Raw genomic sequence first — 17,980 nt, 5'->3', positions numbered from 1 at the left:
CACATTCTGAACAGGAGCGTATTGTGACAGCAAGAATAAATGATAGATGCGTTATTGTGTTAAAGGTGTCTCTTGCCTTTACCACCATCACTATCACCATCATCACCACATCCACCAGCGTCATTCCTCTAACTACTACCTCAGTCACCACTACCAGTAACCACCTACTACCATTCAAAGCAACCACAGTCAGCACCACACTCGCTACCACAATCACCATTTACCACCATCAACGCCATACTTACTTCTGCCACCACCACTTTCACGATCATCACCACCGCAACCGTTAGTCCTTCACCTACCATTACCACTGCCATTCTCACCACTACACTTACCACCTATCACCATTCCAAGCAACTACTGCCCTTCACTGTAACCACCATCAGTACCACACTTACCCCTGCTGTGCTACATCATCATCATCATCACTACCACAGCTTCCGTTCTCTCAGAATCATCATCTTCATTATCATCATCATTATCATCATGATCATCATCATCACCATTAATTTCCATATCTTAAACTGCCAGCATCACCATCATCATCTATCACCGCCACAACTACCATCATGAGAACCACCACTATCACCATCAACGGAACAGTCACCACCATTACCATCACCATTACAACCATCATCATGACAACTACCACCATCACGGCTGCCAGTATTACCATCATCACAGCCACTACATAACCATCACAACTACTGTCACCACCACCACAACAACACAGCCACCGCCACAGCTACCACAACAACGACAAAACCACCACCAGACCATCACCATCACCACAGCCACCATCACCACTACGATCACGTGTGATAACTTCACCACCACAGCAGCTACATTACTACAGTTACAGCACCAGTACCACAACCATTACAGCTACCATAACCACACCACCACAGCTACCAGTACCACACCACCACCATTACCACGGCAGGTGTGTAATCCATTTGTTATCCGGCGATATCAGTGAACGAACTTTATCCGGAATGCATCAGTCGTTTTCACCGTTGTTCCGCCTGTTTTTTTTTTTTTTTTTTTTTTTTTTTCGGGAATGAAGAGTGGGAACGATTTTTTTGTTGTGTACCTTTTTTCTCACTTTCTCTGCTCTTTCCCACATTCGTTTTTTCTTCATTTGCAGAACTGTCATTTATTTAATGAAACGGATTTAATCGTTTGCCTACATTGATTTTTAAAATTGAAATAAGAGTATTTGTATTTATTTTATATTACGCTAGTAAAAATAAAATGCAGATTTAGCCGTATAAGTCTAAGCTGGTATTACCGAGATGAAATTATTGTGATTGGGCAGCTGGTTTAAGGTATGACTGCATATTTGCTTCGTCACAAAATAAATGAACACATTGCAAACTGGTAAGATTGATTAATGCATGAGTACCGCAAAGTTTATGTGAAGCTACAATACGTGGTGAATGTTTTTTGGTGTATCAGATAGAGCCAGGATTCCGGGGGCTTGAATGGTGAGTGAATGTAAGCGTGGCCTATTGGACTGGGCAAATTTGGGCTGTCTGGACATTGCTACTCCTGACCCTGCCCTAGGGTGGGAAAGGAGGTTCGGATGATGATGATGATGACGATGATAATTTTCACTTCAAATGATGTACTTTCAACTGACAATTGTGCTTGTGACCCTGTGTAGAATATAACTAATACATCAGCCGAAGACCAGTGTAATGAATGAGCAAAAACATCCAGTTGTGTTCAGTAACAGACTCTGACTACTGGTAAAATGAACTGTTCTGCTTTGAAGCACCTTAATTGTTCGGTGATTTTTTTTCGTAATACTGTTGTGTATACATCTACTGTATTTATAAATATATATATCTTATTCTATTATCAGAAAATTTGACAAATTTTTGGAGTAACAGTATCATTGAAAATTCTTATATATTGTAATCCGTCATGGTGGCATGTTTCATTGCTGTACCGTGTCAGCAATAGTTATTTCACGCTGTATTTGCCTTTTTTTTTTTTTTTTTTTTTCAATATTGTACTCATTCCTGCTTACCCGTCAGCGCCATCGTTCCCCAGAGTTTTGAGGGCTTTACTGGATGCTAAATTTTAACTCTAGATAAAATAACTATACAGTACATTAGTGATAGGTCGGGAAAGCAGCTTCCTGGGACATGTGTGCAGCATTAGTACCAGATAACGAGGGGCTACTATACAGTAGCTGTGTTTATGTTTGCACTGTTTAGAGTGGCTATTTATGCAAATAAATTACTTTAATCAAGGCGTTGTAAACAGTATTGATGTTCATTTATGGTGGTGGCACGTGTGTGAATTATAGTGTTAAATGTTAAAGACGACAGTGAACCATTGCAGGCTGTAACTTGATGGCGATAACCAAGCTTATGTAAATGCTAATCTGATAGTGGATGCGTGGATTTCAGTCGACTCATCTGATCAGTTTAGATTATTAATGTTAAAAGTGAGCACAGCACCGGAAATTAAAGCTCTGTGCAGAGTGCTTGTTTTGCCGTCAGAGTGTGACTATCTGATTTTATCCCTCCCAATTTTGCTAAATACCAGTCTTTTCTGAAGAATACACAGAAATGGCTAGATAAGTAAAAATAACTAAAATGAAAATTTGTATTTAGTGAAATACATCTAAACCAATCATGTTGGTATCTACGCTTTGTAATCTTCTGTTTATCTGCTGTTCCCCCCTATTCCTGTTTTTCTGTTCTCGGTTTCTGTGTAGTTTGTAATGACGTTGGTCTGTTAACCTCTCCACTGTAATGGCGTTTTTCATTATTTTTTTTTTCATCTCCAGACGAAGTTATACAGCGCAGGAAATTTTTCAAACTGTGGGGTTAGATCTAGCCTTCATTAACACTTTTACTGGTAGGGGTTATGGTAAGGTGAATGAAGTATCATGGCAGAAAAAGAGAAGAAGAAAAATGACATCTATGGGTTGAAGGGATTACTCTTCTGCAGATGTAGTTTGTATTACACATGAATGATGTTCCGTTTCTCAAGGTGCGGACAGTGTTCGAATGATAGTGAATTCATTTGAAGGAACCGGTGCTTTGGAGAAACAAAAGACTAGATTATTATTATTACTACTTCTACTACTACTACTACTACTATTATTATTATTATTATTATTATTATTTTATTATTATTACTACTAGTACTACTGCTGCTACTACTACCAAATCTTATATGTAATGCAAGTTATTCTCTGACCATAATCTGTCTATCAGTCTGCCTCTTCATTCATTTATCTGCCTATTTATATGCCAGTCTCCTTAGTTCCATATATATATACATCATCATCATCAGCCGTTGAGGTCCACTGCAAGACCGGCCTATCCCTACCAAAGTAGGGACGATACAGCCAATGTATCTCTACCCAGCGGCTTAGGCTGTCTGGTAGAGACTGTATGTAGGGTGAGAAGTGCTTGTGAGTGTGATTGAAGTGTTGTAGTGGCTTTGGATGTGTGTGTAGTCTGTGAACCAAGTGTAATCGGCCCGCCTTAAGCCGATTGGGTGCAGGCATACTAGTATGCGACACTGGTTCAACCACAGCACCCATTGTGACCGCCAAAGTAGCAACTGGCTTGGTGAACGCTTCCCAAAGTTTTTACAACTCTGGCGAGAGGCGAACCCGCGCTCACCAGCGTGCGAAACGCACACTCTACCACTGTACCACAGAGGCTCTCTCTCTCTCTCTCTCTCTCTCTCTCTCTCTATATATATATATATATATATATATATATATATATATATATATATATATATATATATATATATATATATATATACGGTATAGTTTATCTGAAAGAATTTAGATAGTTTTCTATATTTTTATTTTGAATATTCTTCTTATCATCACATATTTCATCTTTACCGTCCCATTCCTCCCCTCTCTCTCTTCTCTCCCGTCCAGTTGTTTCGGTCCCTCTTCCTTCCTTCCTTTTTATTTATTCCTCTCTTTAGTTCTTTCATTCCCTCCTAATACCTCTTTTTTCCTCCTTTCCTTCTCTTCACTTCCCTCTATTCCTCCTCATCTTTCATTCTCTCTCATTTCTTTCGTCTGTATTGTGTGCCTCTTTTATTCTCTCCCTGTCCCTCCTTTTTCTTCAAGTTTCTTTTCTCCTCTCGATTCCTTTCCTTCCCTCTCCCCTTCTTCCTTCTCTGTTGTCATGTTTTCATTGCATCGCTTCTGTCAGTTTTCCTTTCTTCTGTTCCTCTCATCCTTTCAGTGTTCTAATCTCTTCCCTCATTTCTACATTTGTCCTACTCTTCGCAGATCTTTCCGTTCTTCTTTCCTTTCTCTCGTTCCCCTTTGACTTTCCTCTTTTTATTCTATGTTCCTTCTTCTCTACTTCTCTACTTCTCGTTCCCTTCTTCCTCGGTTTTTTTCTTCATGTCTCCCTGCATCTCTTTATCTCCTCTCGCTTCCATTCCCTGTCTTCTCTCCCTCTCGTGTTCCGCCTCCTCCTCCTTCACTCACATTAAACATAAGAGGAGTACGTGATCTTGACCTAGTTTCTCTCTCTCTCTCTCTCTCTCTCTCTCTCTCTCTCTCTCTCTTTCCCTGTTTATCAATTTTTTTCTGTCTGTGTATCTACCTCTTTATCTATCTGTCTATCTGTATGTGTATCTGTCTATTAAAGTGTATCTAAGATCTGGATTAGAATAAGTAACTATGCTCCATCTCTGTCTATTTATGTGTAACTATGTCCATATGTGTCTGTCTGTCTACCTGCCTGTATGTAAGTGTGTATGTATGTATGTAATTTCAGTCTTACATAGTACAAGGCTCTTTATATAGTACATAATTATTTAAATGTATATCCACACACATTATTTTTTCTTTTCCTGACATCTCCAACAAATATCTACACCCGTATTCACCGAGTCACCCTCTAACATCTGTATTTCTTTCTCACTGCCACAGGACTTACTCTCTCACATCTCTGTTTCTCACCGCCACAGGAGTCACTATCTCACATCTCTCTGTCTTCTTTCTCACCGCCACAGTGGAGCAAGGTTCAGAGCGCCAAATTCTCGGTGTTGGAGCACCAGATGGACCCTTCCAGCAACTTCAGCAGCTACAGGTCCACGCTGAAGGCCGCCATGTGGAGGTCTGCAGGCGCCGTGGACGACAGGCAGAAGATTGTTATTCCTTTCTTCAGTCTGCTCGTCAAGGATCTCTACTTCCTGAATGAGGGATGTGCAAGCAGGTGAGTAGATAGGGCATAAAGAATAACTCGTGTTCCATTGTTTATTCACGAACGAGGTATGTGCTAGTAGTTTAAAAGAAGGACACAGATTTTTGCGGATGTGTCAGTAATCACTAACGAGGGATGTGCTTGCAGGTGAGTAGACAGAGCACAGATATTACCTCGTTTTCCTTTGTTTATTCACGAATGAGGGATGTGCTGGTAGGTGATTAGAATGAACACGGATACTTGCATACCTTTGTATAATTACAAAGGAGAGAGGACCCGTTCGTGATTTCTCTAACCCATGTTTTCTGGATTTTATCTCACCAGAACATCAGGAGGAAAGAGGTGATGATGATGATGATGATGATGATATTTTTCTTCTGTTTACCCTCGAAACCTCGATGGATATTTCAAGTGGATGTTGGTAGTATGTCCTTCCATATGTTGGCACAAGGGTGTTTGCAGCCTGTCAATTCAAACCCATAGCATATACAAACACAGGCACACTAACACAACCAGTACAACAGTTCGACCTTGACGTACACTGCCCCCACTACGAACTTAGCCAACATGGAAGGGAGTTGATTCTGGCTGTCACTCTTCCTCCGAGAAGGAAGTCTAGTCTTGCAATGAACATGATATAAATACAGATTACTTAACATTTATCCATGTTTCCTTTGTTTATTTTTACTCGCACAAAATGGATACTCAGATTGTGTTACTCCGTGAATAAAAAGTTATGTATTGTTGTCTCAGGGTTTGTGTATGTTAATTTCTTCATTTATTCACATTTCAAATACTCACCAATGACCTCTAATTTCTGAATGAGGGATGTGATGTTAGATAAATCAAGAGGAAGCCACATATATTTACTCGATTTTTACCCTTCATTTTCTCACATTTACTTGACATACTCGCAATAGACCAGTGATTTTTGCGAGAGGGATGTGCTGGTTGGTGAAGGAAGAGCGAGCCACACACTTATATACCACTCCCAGGTTCCTGTAACTCTCAGCTGGTCAGGGTGTCTAGTGTTAGGCGGAATAAGATAATAGAGTTCTTCTCACCATTAGAGGGATAGTAGTGATTGTTAACATTATCAGGCGTCTAAGATTTACCCCCAGATGAATAAAATCGTTTGGTTTTAGCTGGAATAGAAGACTAGAGTAGTCCCCAGTATGAGAAGGGTACAATAATTATTTCATGCAGGTAATATTCTTCTGAACCTCATTATTTTTCCCTTTAATCCATTAATTTTCCCTACCGTGGTTTATTTTTTTACTCCACTTTTCCGTTCAGTTATGTAGTTTTCATTAATTATTCCATTTTGCCGGCCAGATAGCTACATTATTCATCATATATGCTACGTTGCCCCATTCATTTCGTTTCAGTCATTTGTTATTCTACTTCACCGCCAGAATATGCAAACGGAGGTGCAGACCGTTCCCAGACAGTACCCTGCTTCTTCACATTTACTGCCCTCTCAGTTGTTGTCGCTCTCAGTTTAACTTCAACCCAGTCCATTTAGCTATACATACTGAATAGCCACGTTGACGTGACAGTTCCCTCTTTTAAACCAGTGAGTCGAAGTTCATAGTAAATGCACCAAACAAGTATTCAGCCTCTCAGTATACGCATCTTAGGAGTGTCACTGCCAGCTCAGCACAGCAAGATATTCTCGCTTCCACCTTTGTTTGTACTCTACCCATATACATGTTCAACAGCTTCGGTAGCAAGACACTGCCCTGTTTCCAGCCAATAGGTCCAGCCTCACACTCAACCCGCCATTCATTCTCACAGCTCCGTTTGCTCTGTCGTTCGTACACTGAATTGTCTTGGGTCCTGCATGAGACAGCCCTAGCTTGTATCCAGTATGGACGGTGGGTGTTAGCGCTGAAGTGGAGGCACACCAATAACTGTCTTTCCTATCAGTGTCTCGCCATAATACCTTTGATCTCATGACGTCTTTTATGTTTTATTCTTGCTACCATCAGACACTTCGATTTTCAAGGAGGATTTTCTTAACTGAAGGGGTTAAATACAGGATTCATTAACCTCTTCTTTACTGGAGGTCTCTCCCAGGTTAAACCAAATCATCTAGAGAAATAAAAAATAAACTAGTACAATACGTCATTGGGTTCAGGGGTTAAATCTTTCCTGCTTCACTTAAATAACACATACCCTTTTTATTCCGCACCATCCTCTCACCCTCACCCTTATACAGTGGTGGTATTAAATCATTCTACCAGGCCTCGCGCACAGCCTATCACACCCTGTCTATTACTGCCTCCCAGCATTCCCTTTGATCCGTAACCATTCTCTCGTGTTCTCTCTTTCCCGCCTCTGATTTTTCTCTCACCTCCCCACACTAACAGGGGCGTCCTTTTTTATTCTTGTTATTTCCAGACGATTTTATTCAGCATAGGAGCTACTTTTAGAAATGGAAGGATTAAATATAGCCATCAGTAACCCATTCAGTGTGAGAAGCCTTACGAAGGGTCAGTAAAATCGTCTACAGATAACTAGGACAACACACACACACACACACACACACACACACACACACACACACACACACACACACACACACACACACACACACACAAAGATTCGTGGAGTTAACTTTGCCCACGCTGCTCACACACCACACACGTCCTTGCATAACCCGCATTACCACTCTCTCAAAAATCCTCCCCGCTTCATTAACCTCATTTGCATTATGCCCACCGAGCTTCTCTGCAACCCTGTCTCTAAACCTTTTATTTCTCTCCCTCTCCCTGCAGCCTCTCTTCTCGCAGCATACCTTTCTACCTGATGTCACTTTCTGCTTCACTCATTTTCTTCTCTGCACCTCTGTATCTTCCTTGTCACTTTCTACTCATTTTTTCCCCTCTCTGCATCCCTGTCTCTCTATATCTTCCCTTTCATCCCTTCCCAGCAGCGTCTACACTCTTACCACTTCGACTTGGTTATTCTTTCTGCTCTGCTATCTTTACTCATATCACAGAAAAGAGTGCGTTTTGATCTTCACACTGTCTTTAAATCTCTTACTTTTTATATTCTTGCAGCTTCTCCACTCTCACCACTTCCCCTGCTACGTGATGCCTCTTCTACTTTCCTACCAATCGCATACTTTGATGATGATGATGATGATAAACAGTACATTTTGACAACCTAGCTCCATGTTCTCTGACTTCTCTCATGGCGAAATTACTTTGTTCATTTGCTTGTCCATACATACAAAGTCAGTCATTGCTTTCTCCACCACTCTTCCCACCAGTCTCCTTTCCACATTCCTTCTTGTATATCCGTTTGTGGTTGAAGGACTTACTTTTGAAGTACGATCTCTTCCCACTGCAAATGTCCACCCAAGCAACCCAGTCCTTCTCATTCCTGGCACCCCCCTCCTCCTCCTCCCATTCTGACATCGCCAGTTTTTGCATTCAGGTCAAAATTACCCTTTCACTCGGGGTAAATTGTCCAAATATATTTCGACACGTGTCTGGAATTTCTCATGTTTTTTCTCTGACCTCCCTGTCATCATTTAAGGTATTTGAGTGTGTGTGTGTGCGCACACACACACACACACACACACACACACACACTTGCATACCTGCTTGCATATTACGGTATCACTTTTAACTCTGTGATGTCTTTTGTATGTTGTTCTTAATGTCAACAAATAATTTCATTCTCCCTAGGAATGATCTCGGGCGATAGAGGGGTTAATTCCTGGTACATCTGACTCCTCTTGTTCAAAAGCCTTCCTAAAGCTGAACAAAATCGACTAGACATACAAAAATAAAATAAAAAGTCTTTCTCAGATCCCACGCGTACATCCCCTCATATAATTTTCATCCACTTCCCCCTTCGTAGCAAATGAGTGTGCCGCGTGCTTATTTTGGTGTCCTCTCTGCTGTAAGAGGCTTTGAATTATTTTGCTGCTGACGTCATTGGCCCCGTTGTCAACAAGCTCTTTTTCTTTACCTAGTCTTGCTTCATTTATTTTTGTATCATGTATCTATTTCTGTATAACGACAATGATTTTTCGCTGCAGTATAAAAGTCTTGTTTTAGCGAAAACAAAATTCCCGGGTCCACCAGCAGTACTTTAGCGAAAGGGCTACTTGAAGTATGTTTCCTCCTTGACGGCTGGGTTGGGTGATGGAGAGGGACGCCTTCATGTGATTGTATTGGTATAACCGGATGGTTTAAATGTCTGATTGTACACACATCCTATGACTAATTCTCTGTCCTCTGCAAGGAGGATGGTGGCCAACTTAGGAGGGCAAATATTAAGTCTGCAGTCCACCTGGTTCACGTTTTAGATAAATCTGGGGCCACAACAACAGCAGTAACTAGAAAGCGCACAGAGAACGCATACCTTCGTCAGCGCCAATAAAATTTATGATTAATTTCACATTCCTACCAGACGAAATTTTTCACGGTCTCACATAGTTAATTCTGCTAAGTCTACCTTGTTACTCCGTGTGAGAGAGCGCATACCTCCGCCAACGCCAATGAAATTTATTATTTATTCCTGCATCCGCCACATCAAAATCTAATTAACTCTACCTTGACATACTGCCTGCCTATCCACCACATTTCATTGAAATCCGATAACAACTTTTGGGGATGTATTGTACACAGTCAGACAGACATGAGTGAATACATAACCTGCGTCAAACATAGTTGGTGGAGGTAGTAACAGTGGCTAAGCCTCTTATCCTATGAATAAAATCACCTGGTGTTTGCCAGAATATTCTACGCCTGTGTACCAACAGCAGCGTAAGAGTCAGGGTTATCCACTGCCTACAGTTAGTCCAGTTACCCACCCGCTTACTAATCACCCACCCGCACCATTCTCCCCGTCAGACTACCAAACGGCCACATCAACTTCGACAAGTTCTGGCAGCTGGCGAAGCAAGTGACGGAGTTCATGGCTTGGAAGCAGGTGTCCTGCCCCTTTGAGAAGGTGCCCGAAGTAATCACACACCTGCAGACCACACATGTACTTACTGAGACAGGTATGTAAGGGGGTATATTTGTATGTATGTATGTATGTATAGTTCATTCACTTTAACTATATTCTTTTCACCTTAAATTGGCCTAGATTTTTTTATTTTGCAGCTTATTTCACATAGTGGCAGGAACAGAGTGCCACGGATATACTTCCTCTCCATAACACTTCTTAGTGATTGGTATATTTTAGTGTTAATCTATTTTTACAGCTCAGCAATCAAGATGGATAGGCAGTAGTTTTAGTTTGTAAGAGTAAAAAGAGTATAGATGTAAATCACTATGATATCTTCTCTTTAATTAGTTGTAAATTACTCTCCACTTTAGCAAGGTGTAAATTACTTCTGTTCACATTGATTAGGTGTAAATTACTACACTCTCTCCTTTTTAATTAGATGTAAATCATTTTCAGTTTAGCTAGATGTAAATTATTACACTCTGTTCTCTTCAAGTAGGCATAACTTACTATATCTTTCTCTTTAATTAGGTGTAAATTGCTGTACTCTTGTCACTTTAACTAGGTGTAAATTGCCGTCTCTCCCATCTTACATGTTGGGTAGAGATTGACACTAGAATATGGTACTAGTCACGAAAAGTGCTATGGAAAGGATGTAGAGCCTGAGTAGTGCCTTATTCTGCCATTGAGTTACGGGAAATAAGCAGAAAAAGGACGAAATATGCGCCTGGTTATAATGAACGAACTATAGGCGATGATTTAGGTCTTTTTGCAGCTTATTTCACGGAAGTTAGTAATCGAAAACGCGACACTACTACGGTTGCTCATCCTTCCCATGGCACTTCTTCGTGACTGGCATCATATTCTAATGTTAATCTAGTGTTATAGTAAAAAATTCGAGTTGGAGAGATGGCATTTTTTTACGCCAAGTTAAAAGTGAACAGAGTATAGGTGTGTACAGCTCTTTTCATAAATATTGATGCACCTCGTAACGATAAACAAAGAGGAAGTGAACAATGGTTTTTAAAATTCAGAGGTGTGGTATTCGAAGCCAAACAGTTTTTTTTTTTTTTTTTGTTCAGAATGTTAAATGTTTCATAATTGTTGGATTAAAAAGAGGAGCGATATTATTGTGTGTGTGTGTGTGTGTGTGTGTGTGTGTGTGTGTGTGTGTGTGTGTGTGTGTGTGTGGTGTTTTACTCTCTTGTCTTCTACCTCACACACATTCACTTTAACCTATCTGTCTGTTTAGATCTGTCTGTCTACTTGTTTATCTGTCTGTCTATCTGTCAATCAGTTTTCTATCCATCTGTCCGTGTTATTTTGCCTCTTACTTTCGTCTTGCTCTATCAGTATGAATCAGATACATACAGTCTCTCTCTCTCTCTCTCTCTCTCTCTCTCTCACACACACACACACACACACACACACACACACACACACACACACACACACACACACACACACACACACACACACACACACACACACACACACACACTCCCTGACTACCATTGTGTTTTCAAAGACCAGGAAGTTCACGGCAGTCCTCAAACCTCGCAGTATTGAGTCGTCTTTATTAATATTATTTTTATGATCATTATTGCTGTTAACTTTTCTCGGGGTTTAAATAAAAAGAGTATCCTGGCGCTGTAAAATTTGGTGTATAATTAAATATGAGATAATACTTGTTCATTGATTTTGTGTTTTCATTTTCTCCATGTACCACTTATGCTAATTTTTGTCTTTATGTGTGCTTGTCAGCCGTACAGTGTTGCTTTTAATTTCCTCTTGACTCATTTCTCCTGTTCCTTCTTTCTCCGCCTTCCCAGTCCTTTCCACTCTGTCCCTCTCCGTTCCCCAGTTTATGTGGTCACTCATGCACGTTCGTGGGTCGTGTGTGTGTGTGTGTGTCGCTATATATAGAACCACCATGATCTTTTAAGAGTGACTGCCAGTCTCCGCCGTCACTCCACCCCTTTCAGCCTCCCCTCCCTCTCTCTTCGCACCACCCATGGCACCACCCCTCAGCCCACAGTGTAGAGCCTCAGCCCTCCCACTCTACCCCCACTCCTCCCGTCTCCACTCCTTCTTCCCCCCACCCCCCTCTCAACCCGTGTCCTTTCTCTTACAGGTCTGGCGTTGGCTTCGTTTGAGTGTGAAGGGCCAGATAATAGCTATGAGAAGGACCGCTACAAGAACCTCAAGTAAGTGCATACATATACATCGATGCTTACATAGATTTTTAGTTACAGGAACTCTACAGGAGAGAGAGAGAGAGAGAGAGAGAGAGAGAGAGAGAGAGAGGTTGATGGATGGGAAAAAAATAATTTTGTTAGGTAGCTTGATTGCTCGACAGAGATGATATAGACAAAATAGTATATATATATATATATATATATATATATATATATATATATAGATAGATAGATAGATAGATATAGATAGATATAGCCTTGACTTGAGCGAAGTTTATAATAATAGATACATAGCTGTGCTTATCTCTCTCACTGGTTGTGATGTTTACGATATTGATGGTAGTAGTTGTTGTAATGGTGCTGGTAATTATTGTAATCAAAGTAATGGTAATTGTAATGATAGATAAACGGTGGTTGTAGTTTTGGTTGTGTTGACAGTAATTGGTGTAGCTGTAGCATTGTTCTCAAATTGATATGTTATGTTAAAAGAAAATCTCTGTCGCACTGAAAAGGTTAGCAGCCTTTGTGAATTAAAACAAGATTTCATTGAGTTGTGTTGACCTTTTTTGTTTTTAGGAGTTGCTGCGTACAAATATCGGTGTACTCTTGATCTGTCCGTGCTTGAATCCTCTCTCGCTCACGAGTCGGAGTGTTTTATGTGATTTTGATCCCACTGACATTGTTATGTTCAAAGGGCCAAAATTTCTCTCGTATCTCCAAGCAAGATTGGTATGCTGCTTGGTCTTAAAGTTTCCTCATGCAAGATTGGTGTGCTGACGGACCTTCTGTTCCTTCCTACTCAGTTAATATTGATGAACTATTAGGTTCTTGAACCCTTCCTACCTCCTTGCAAGATTGGTGTATTGAAGGATCTTTGAACCTTTCTTATCTCCTCGCAAGATTGATGATAGACTTTCAGCCTTCTTACTTCCTTGCAGTATTGGTGGACTACAGGGCCTTTGAACCCTCCCTTCCTCATTGAAAGATTGGTGGACTAGGGGTCCATTGAACCCTTCCTTCATTCTTGAAAGATTGGTGGACTAGCGGTCCATTGAACTCTTCCTTCCTCTTTGCAAGAATGGTGGACTCGTGGACCTTTGAACTCCTCCTACCTCCTTGCAAGATTGGTGAACTGTTGGACGTTTGAACCCTTCCAACCACCTTGCAAGACCTGTGATTGTTTGTGAATGATTAGTGAACTCAAGAACCTGTAGACCTTTCTTGCTTCCTTGCCAGCGTGGTGTACTCAGGGGTCTTTAGTTCCTTGCTTTCCTACCTCTGTAGAAATAAGGGAGAATTTTTAACCTCTTAACAACGAGGTTTTTTTTAGCTGAATACAATCTTATCTGTAACAGAGATGAAAGACACGAAAGGCGTTGATACCATCTTCCAATATTATATATATATATATATATATATATATATATATATATATATATATATATATATATATATATATATTAGGTCTGCACTTTCTCCCACTTTTCTCTCTCCTGTGTGTTTCGCTACCCCTCCCTCTTAAGCATTATTAAGCTGGGTGAGGCCTATTAAATTTTTGTTATATGAAGGCCAAACTCAGCTTGAAGAGAGATTGTTTCTAACCTCTGTAGCCGAATAACATCACCTCGTAGTAGCATGGATGAAAGATAAAGTAGATATTTTTGTTCCGAAGGGGATGGTGAACAGAATTTCCTCATGAATCTTGCACTCTTCCATTAAAAATACCAGGATAATTATAGGCCCACACTTCCCCCTGCTATGTATGTACTGTGTATTTCGCCTCCCTCTCCTAACCATTACTAAGCTGAGTTTAGGCTTCACAAATTCCAGCGTTAAATATGCAGGCCCTAACTTCGGGGCGGGGGGAGAGCCGGGGCCAAGACAAATCGTGCTGGATATAAGACATTCACACCCCCTCACGCAACATTACACTCTCTCGCCCCCACCCAAATCGTGTGTGTGTGTGTGTGTGTGTGTGTGTGTGTGTGTGTGTGTGTGTGAGGGGATGGGAGGAGGAGTTGCTTCGGTTTTCCTAGTTTGTTTATTTTTTTGTTTGTCGCACTGCAGCTTTTTCACGCATACAGGAGAGCTGGGGAGACTTGGTTTAATTACTTTATTTCTCTTATTTTCTTTATTCTCTCTCTCTCTCTCTCTCTCTCTCTGACTCAGCCGGTGGGAAATGCTAGGAGGGTTATTATTGTTAATATTATTATTATTATTATTATTATTATTATTATTACTACTACTACTACTACTACTTTTCACTTGTTTTTATTCAAGGTTTGCCTGCTGCAACTTTTTACTTGTTAGGATGGGAGGGGAGAATTGCTTTATATTTGACTGTTTGTGTGTGTGAGCGAGGTGTGGAGGGTGATGAGACGTGGGGACTGACAATGGAACAGGTGGGTTAGGTGAAAAATGTACGGAGCATATATAGGACTGGCCTTTGTCGCCTCTTTTTTAAATCATTAGTCTGTAGATTGGCAATTAATGTGAAACGCATCAATAAAAAATACCCTCAGAATATGCGCAGTTGGTTGGGCTTTTGAGATGCAGCTAGGATTCCGAGGGCTTGAATGATGAGTGAATGAGCCTGGCCGATTTCACTGGGAATGCTGCTAATAGTTCTCTCGTTCATTTTTTTTTTTCTTTCACTCCATCCGTGGGAGAGAAAAAAAAAATATCCGATGATAATGAGTAATGCTGTAATTACTTGCCAACCATACTGCAGCACTGACACCCATTTCAGTGCTCGGTAGTTATGCACAGAACCCGTCATTTTAGTGGCAGGGGTACCGGTAACTATGAGGGGAGGGCGCGCTTGTTAAATGCAGGTATAATGCCTAATCTGAAAGGAAATGGAAAATGCTAATAATGATGGAGATTTACCCTCAAACACCACCGTTGGATCATTTTTATTTATGGGGACCGATATGCGATTTTGTTGAAATTAGGAGACTTAGCATTGAAAGAGAAACAGTCTTCATTAACACAACTGGCTAGAACTTTTTTTTTCTTTTTAGTGTTAGTGTGGTAATATTCTTGAGGCATCGTAAAAGGTGACAGCCGCTGCAGTGGGTCGTGGGTGTTGTGTGATGGCCATGATGCAGTTGCCGTGGCTCTGTATATTATGTCAAAGGTGGTATGTCCACACACAGGCGCCTAATGTGGATGAGCTGGGTGTGCTGACAGTGTGATGTGGGTGTGATTTGGGTGTGTTGCGGGTGTGATGTGGGCTTCTTACTGTGGTCATAAAGTGCGTTGGGGTGAATGTGACTCTTTATTTCTGTAGGAGGAGACACAGAATGGTCCGTCCTGTGTCTGTCTCTGTTACCGAATATCTTTAATGTCCTTAGGGCCTCGTCACATTGAGGCTGGAATCGGACATACTGTGATGCATTCGGTGGTGTAAGCTAGAGTAAACGATGGTAGAACGCCCTGTTTCACTGAGTCATGTTCAGTACATTCTGTTTTCAGTGCCACACATAATGTGAGCGGCATAGAGAAACGAAATGCTTAGAACGTGGACTTATAAAATGGGGTGTTCTCCCAACCTCTGCCCCGACGAGCACGGTCAGGCAATTTGTTTCAGAATATGACCAAATTTATCATCAGTATGACGATGCCCTTGGACATGTTCGTATCGTCATTTGTTGCCTTTGATCATCCCTGGCTTTCCTGCCGGTAGGAGGAGTGTTGCAGTAAAGACATGACGATTTTGATGATACAGCAACTAATGTTCCTCCAACTTGACTTGGCGGAGATTTTCATTCTTTTGCAGTAGAATTCCTGTTAGTCAGTGGTGGAATAAGATAGTATTACGGCTTTACATCCTTTCCGTAACATGTCTTCGTGTTGAGCACCACATTCTATTGTTAGTTTCTTGCTAGTGTTCAGCTGTAGACCAGGTTAAAGTGGACAGAGTATAACAGTTATGTGGCGTTGTAACCATTCTTCATCCTCAGGAATCAGTGCTGGGGTTGTTCTGAGCAGCTTTGTAGCGGTGTGGGGGGAACCCCTTCAGTCCTTATGATGTCCATTTAGTTTATTCTTACTGATACCAAATGATTTTATTCAGTTTAAGAAAGGCCTCTCGTCTTAGTGTACTGAAAGGCTATATATAACCACTCCAGTTGTAAGAATACATCCTTAGCCGAATACAGTCGCCTGGAGATGGCAAGAATATGAAAAGGACGTCCCCGTTGTCAGTGGGTCAAGAGGCAGGTGGAGGTACTGGCTCCTCCCCACCTGGCCTGGTTGGGTGGTTCGCTGCGTATATCCTCTCACAGGCCTTGCTCAACTACATCATGGTGGCAGGTTAACCCAGACCTTCAGACCCTGTGACTGGCAGCCTTCCTGTGTGCTTGATGATGCGTTTGGCTCCTTACCTGGTTGGGACGGTTGGCTCCTGGCTCACCTGTACATGCGTCAGTAATGGCTCCATACCTGGTTGGCTCTTGGCTCACCTGTACTTGTTTCCGATTCTCCCATGTCAGCTCACGCCCTTATTCCATCATCAATCTGTGCCACCGCATTGACCCAGGTCTTCGTCACCTGGGTTCATATTTTCGTGGGCTTAAAAAACTTACATGAATCTCTTCCTTTGCGATTTATTTTGCATACTACATTACTTGTATGTTGGTCGTATCTTCTCAGAATGGATACAGTTTGCAAGAATAACATAAAAAAACAGCTATTAACGTGATATATGCAGAAATTTAATGGCAAAGAAAAAGTGCTAAAAGTGTCGTTGGCCCGACATTTTTTTCTTACTCATTATTATATTCTCGTGTGTGTGTGTGTGTGTGTGTGTGTGTGTGTGTGTGTGTGTGTGTGTGTGCGTGTGTGTGAGAGAGAGAGAGGAGAGTGGATAATTTCTTTTTTTTCTCTCTCTCTCCCCAGGTCTGACACGCAGCCCCCGCCAGAGAGGGAGTGATGGCGGCGGTCCTCATCTGCTGCACCTTCACCCCACCGCACCCCTCCCTCACCCCACCGCACCCCGCCCTCACCCCGCCACTCCTCCAAGCACTCTCCTTCACCCAAGCGACGCACCCCGGTACCCCCCAACACACCCCAGCCCTCCACATCACGACGCACCTCGGTAAATGTCAACCCGCGTCCCTCCGCCTCCCAGCACTCCTCACCCCAACGCACTCCAGTCTCTTCCTCCTCACCCCGACGCACCTCCACGCACTCCACCTCCCGCCCCACGACCCCCATTCCCCCCTCCACCTGTCGTCCCTCCACCCCCATTCCCCCCTCCACCCCCATTCCCCCGTCCACCTCTCGTCCCTCCACGCCCATACCCGCAGACACCTCCCAGTACACCTTCCCTGGACACCCACAAGCGCTTTCCTCACACCGACGCACTTCCTCGGTCTCCCTCCTCGTCCCTCAACACACCCCACCACGTCGCTCCTCATTTTCTCTCACCCCACACCCCGACGCACTTCAACACTGCTCACATCACAGGATTTCACACCTAGACACACCTCAACACACTTCACACAGACGGACTTCGGTGTCTCACATTCCACACATCGAGACTGTTCCACACCACATCTCTCATCGACGCACTTCTCTCTCCCTCACGCCACACCC

At 42.1% G+C, this 17,980-nt stretch overlaps 1 protein-coding gene across 1 annotated transcript in view; it reads left to right on the top strand.

Annotated features, from left to right (window-relative positions):
* The window catches only part of LOC145415532 (ras-GEF domain-containing family member 1B-like), a 144,387-nt gene extending 127,004 nt beyond the window's left edge, over positions 1 to 17,383 (top strand). Inside the window, exons 8-11 of the mRNA XM_080284756.1 lie at positions 5,020 to 5,222; positions 10,082 to 10,233; positions 12,316 to 12,388; positions 17,282 to 17,383. Coding sequence (XP_080140882.1) covers positions 5,020 to 5,222; positions 10,082 to 10,233; positions 12,316 to 12,388; positions 17,282 to 17,315 — 462 coding nt within the window. The 3' untranslated portion in view covers positions 17,316 to 17,383. The remainder of the gene's footprint in view (positions 1 to 5,019; positions 5,223 to 10,081; positions 10,234 to 12,315; positions 12,389 to 17,281) is intronic.
* Positions 17,384 to 17,980: the final 597 nt, after the last annotated feature.

Source organism: Coenobita brevimanus, chromosome 103 (assembly GCF_032717465.1).
Source record: "Coenobita brevimanus isolate Jiangsu-jjx chromosome 103, ASM3271746v2, whole genome shotgun sequence".
Taxonomy (NCBI): Eukaryota; Metazoa; Arthropoda; class Malacostraca; order Decapoda; family Coenobitidae; genus Coenobita; species Coenobita brevimanus.
The sequence above is the reverse complement of the archived record's forward strand: the minus strand, read 5'-3'. Positions and strand labels throughout refer to the sequence as shown.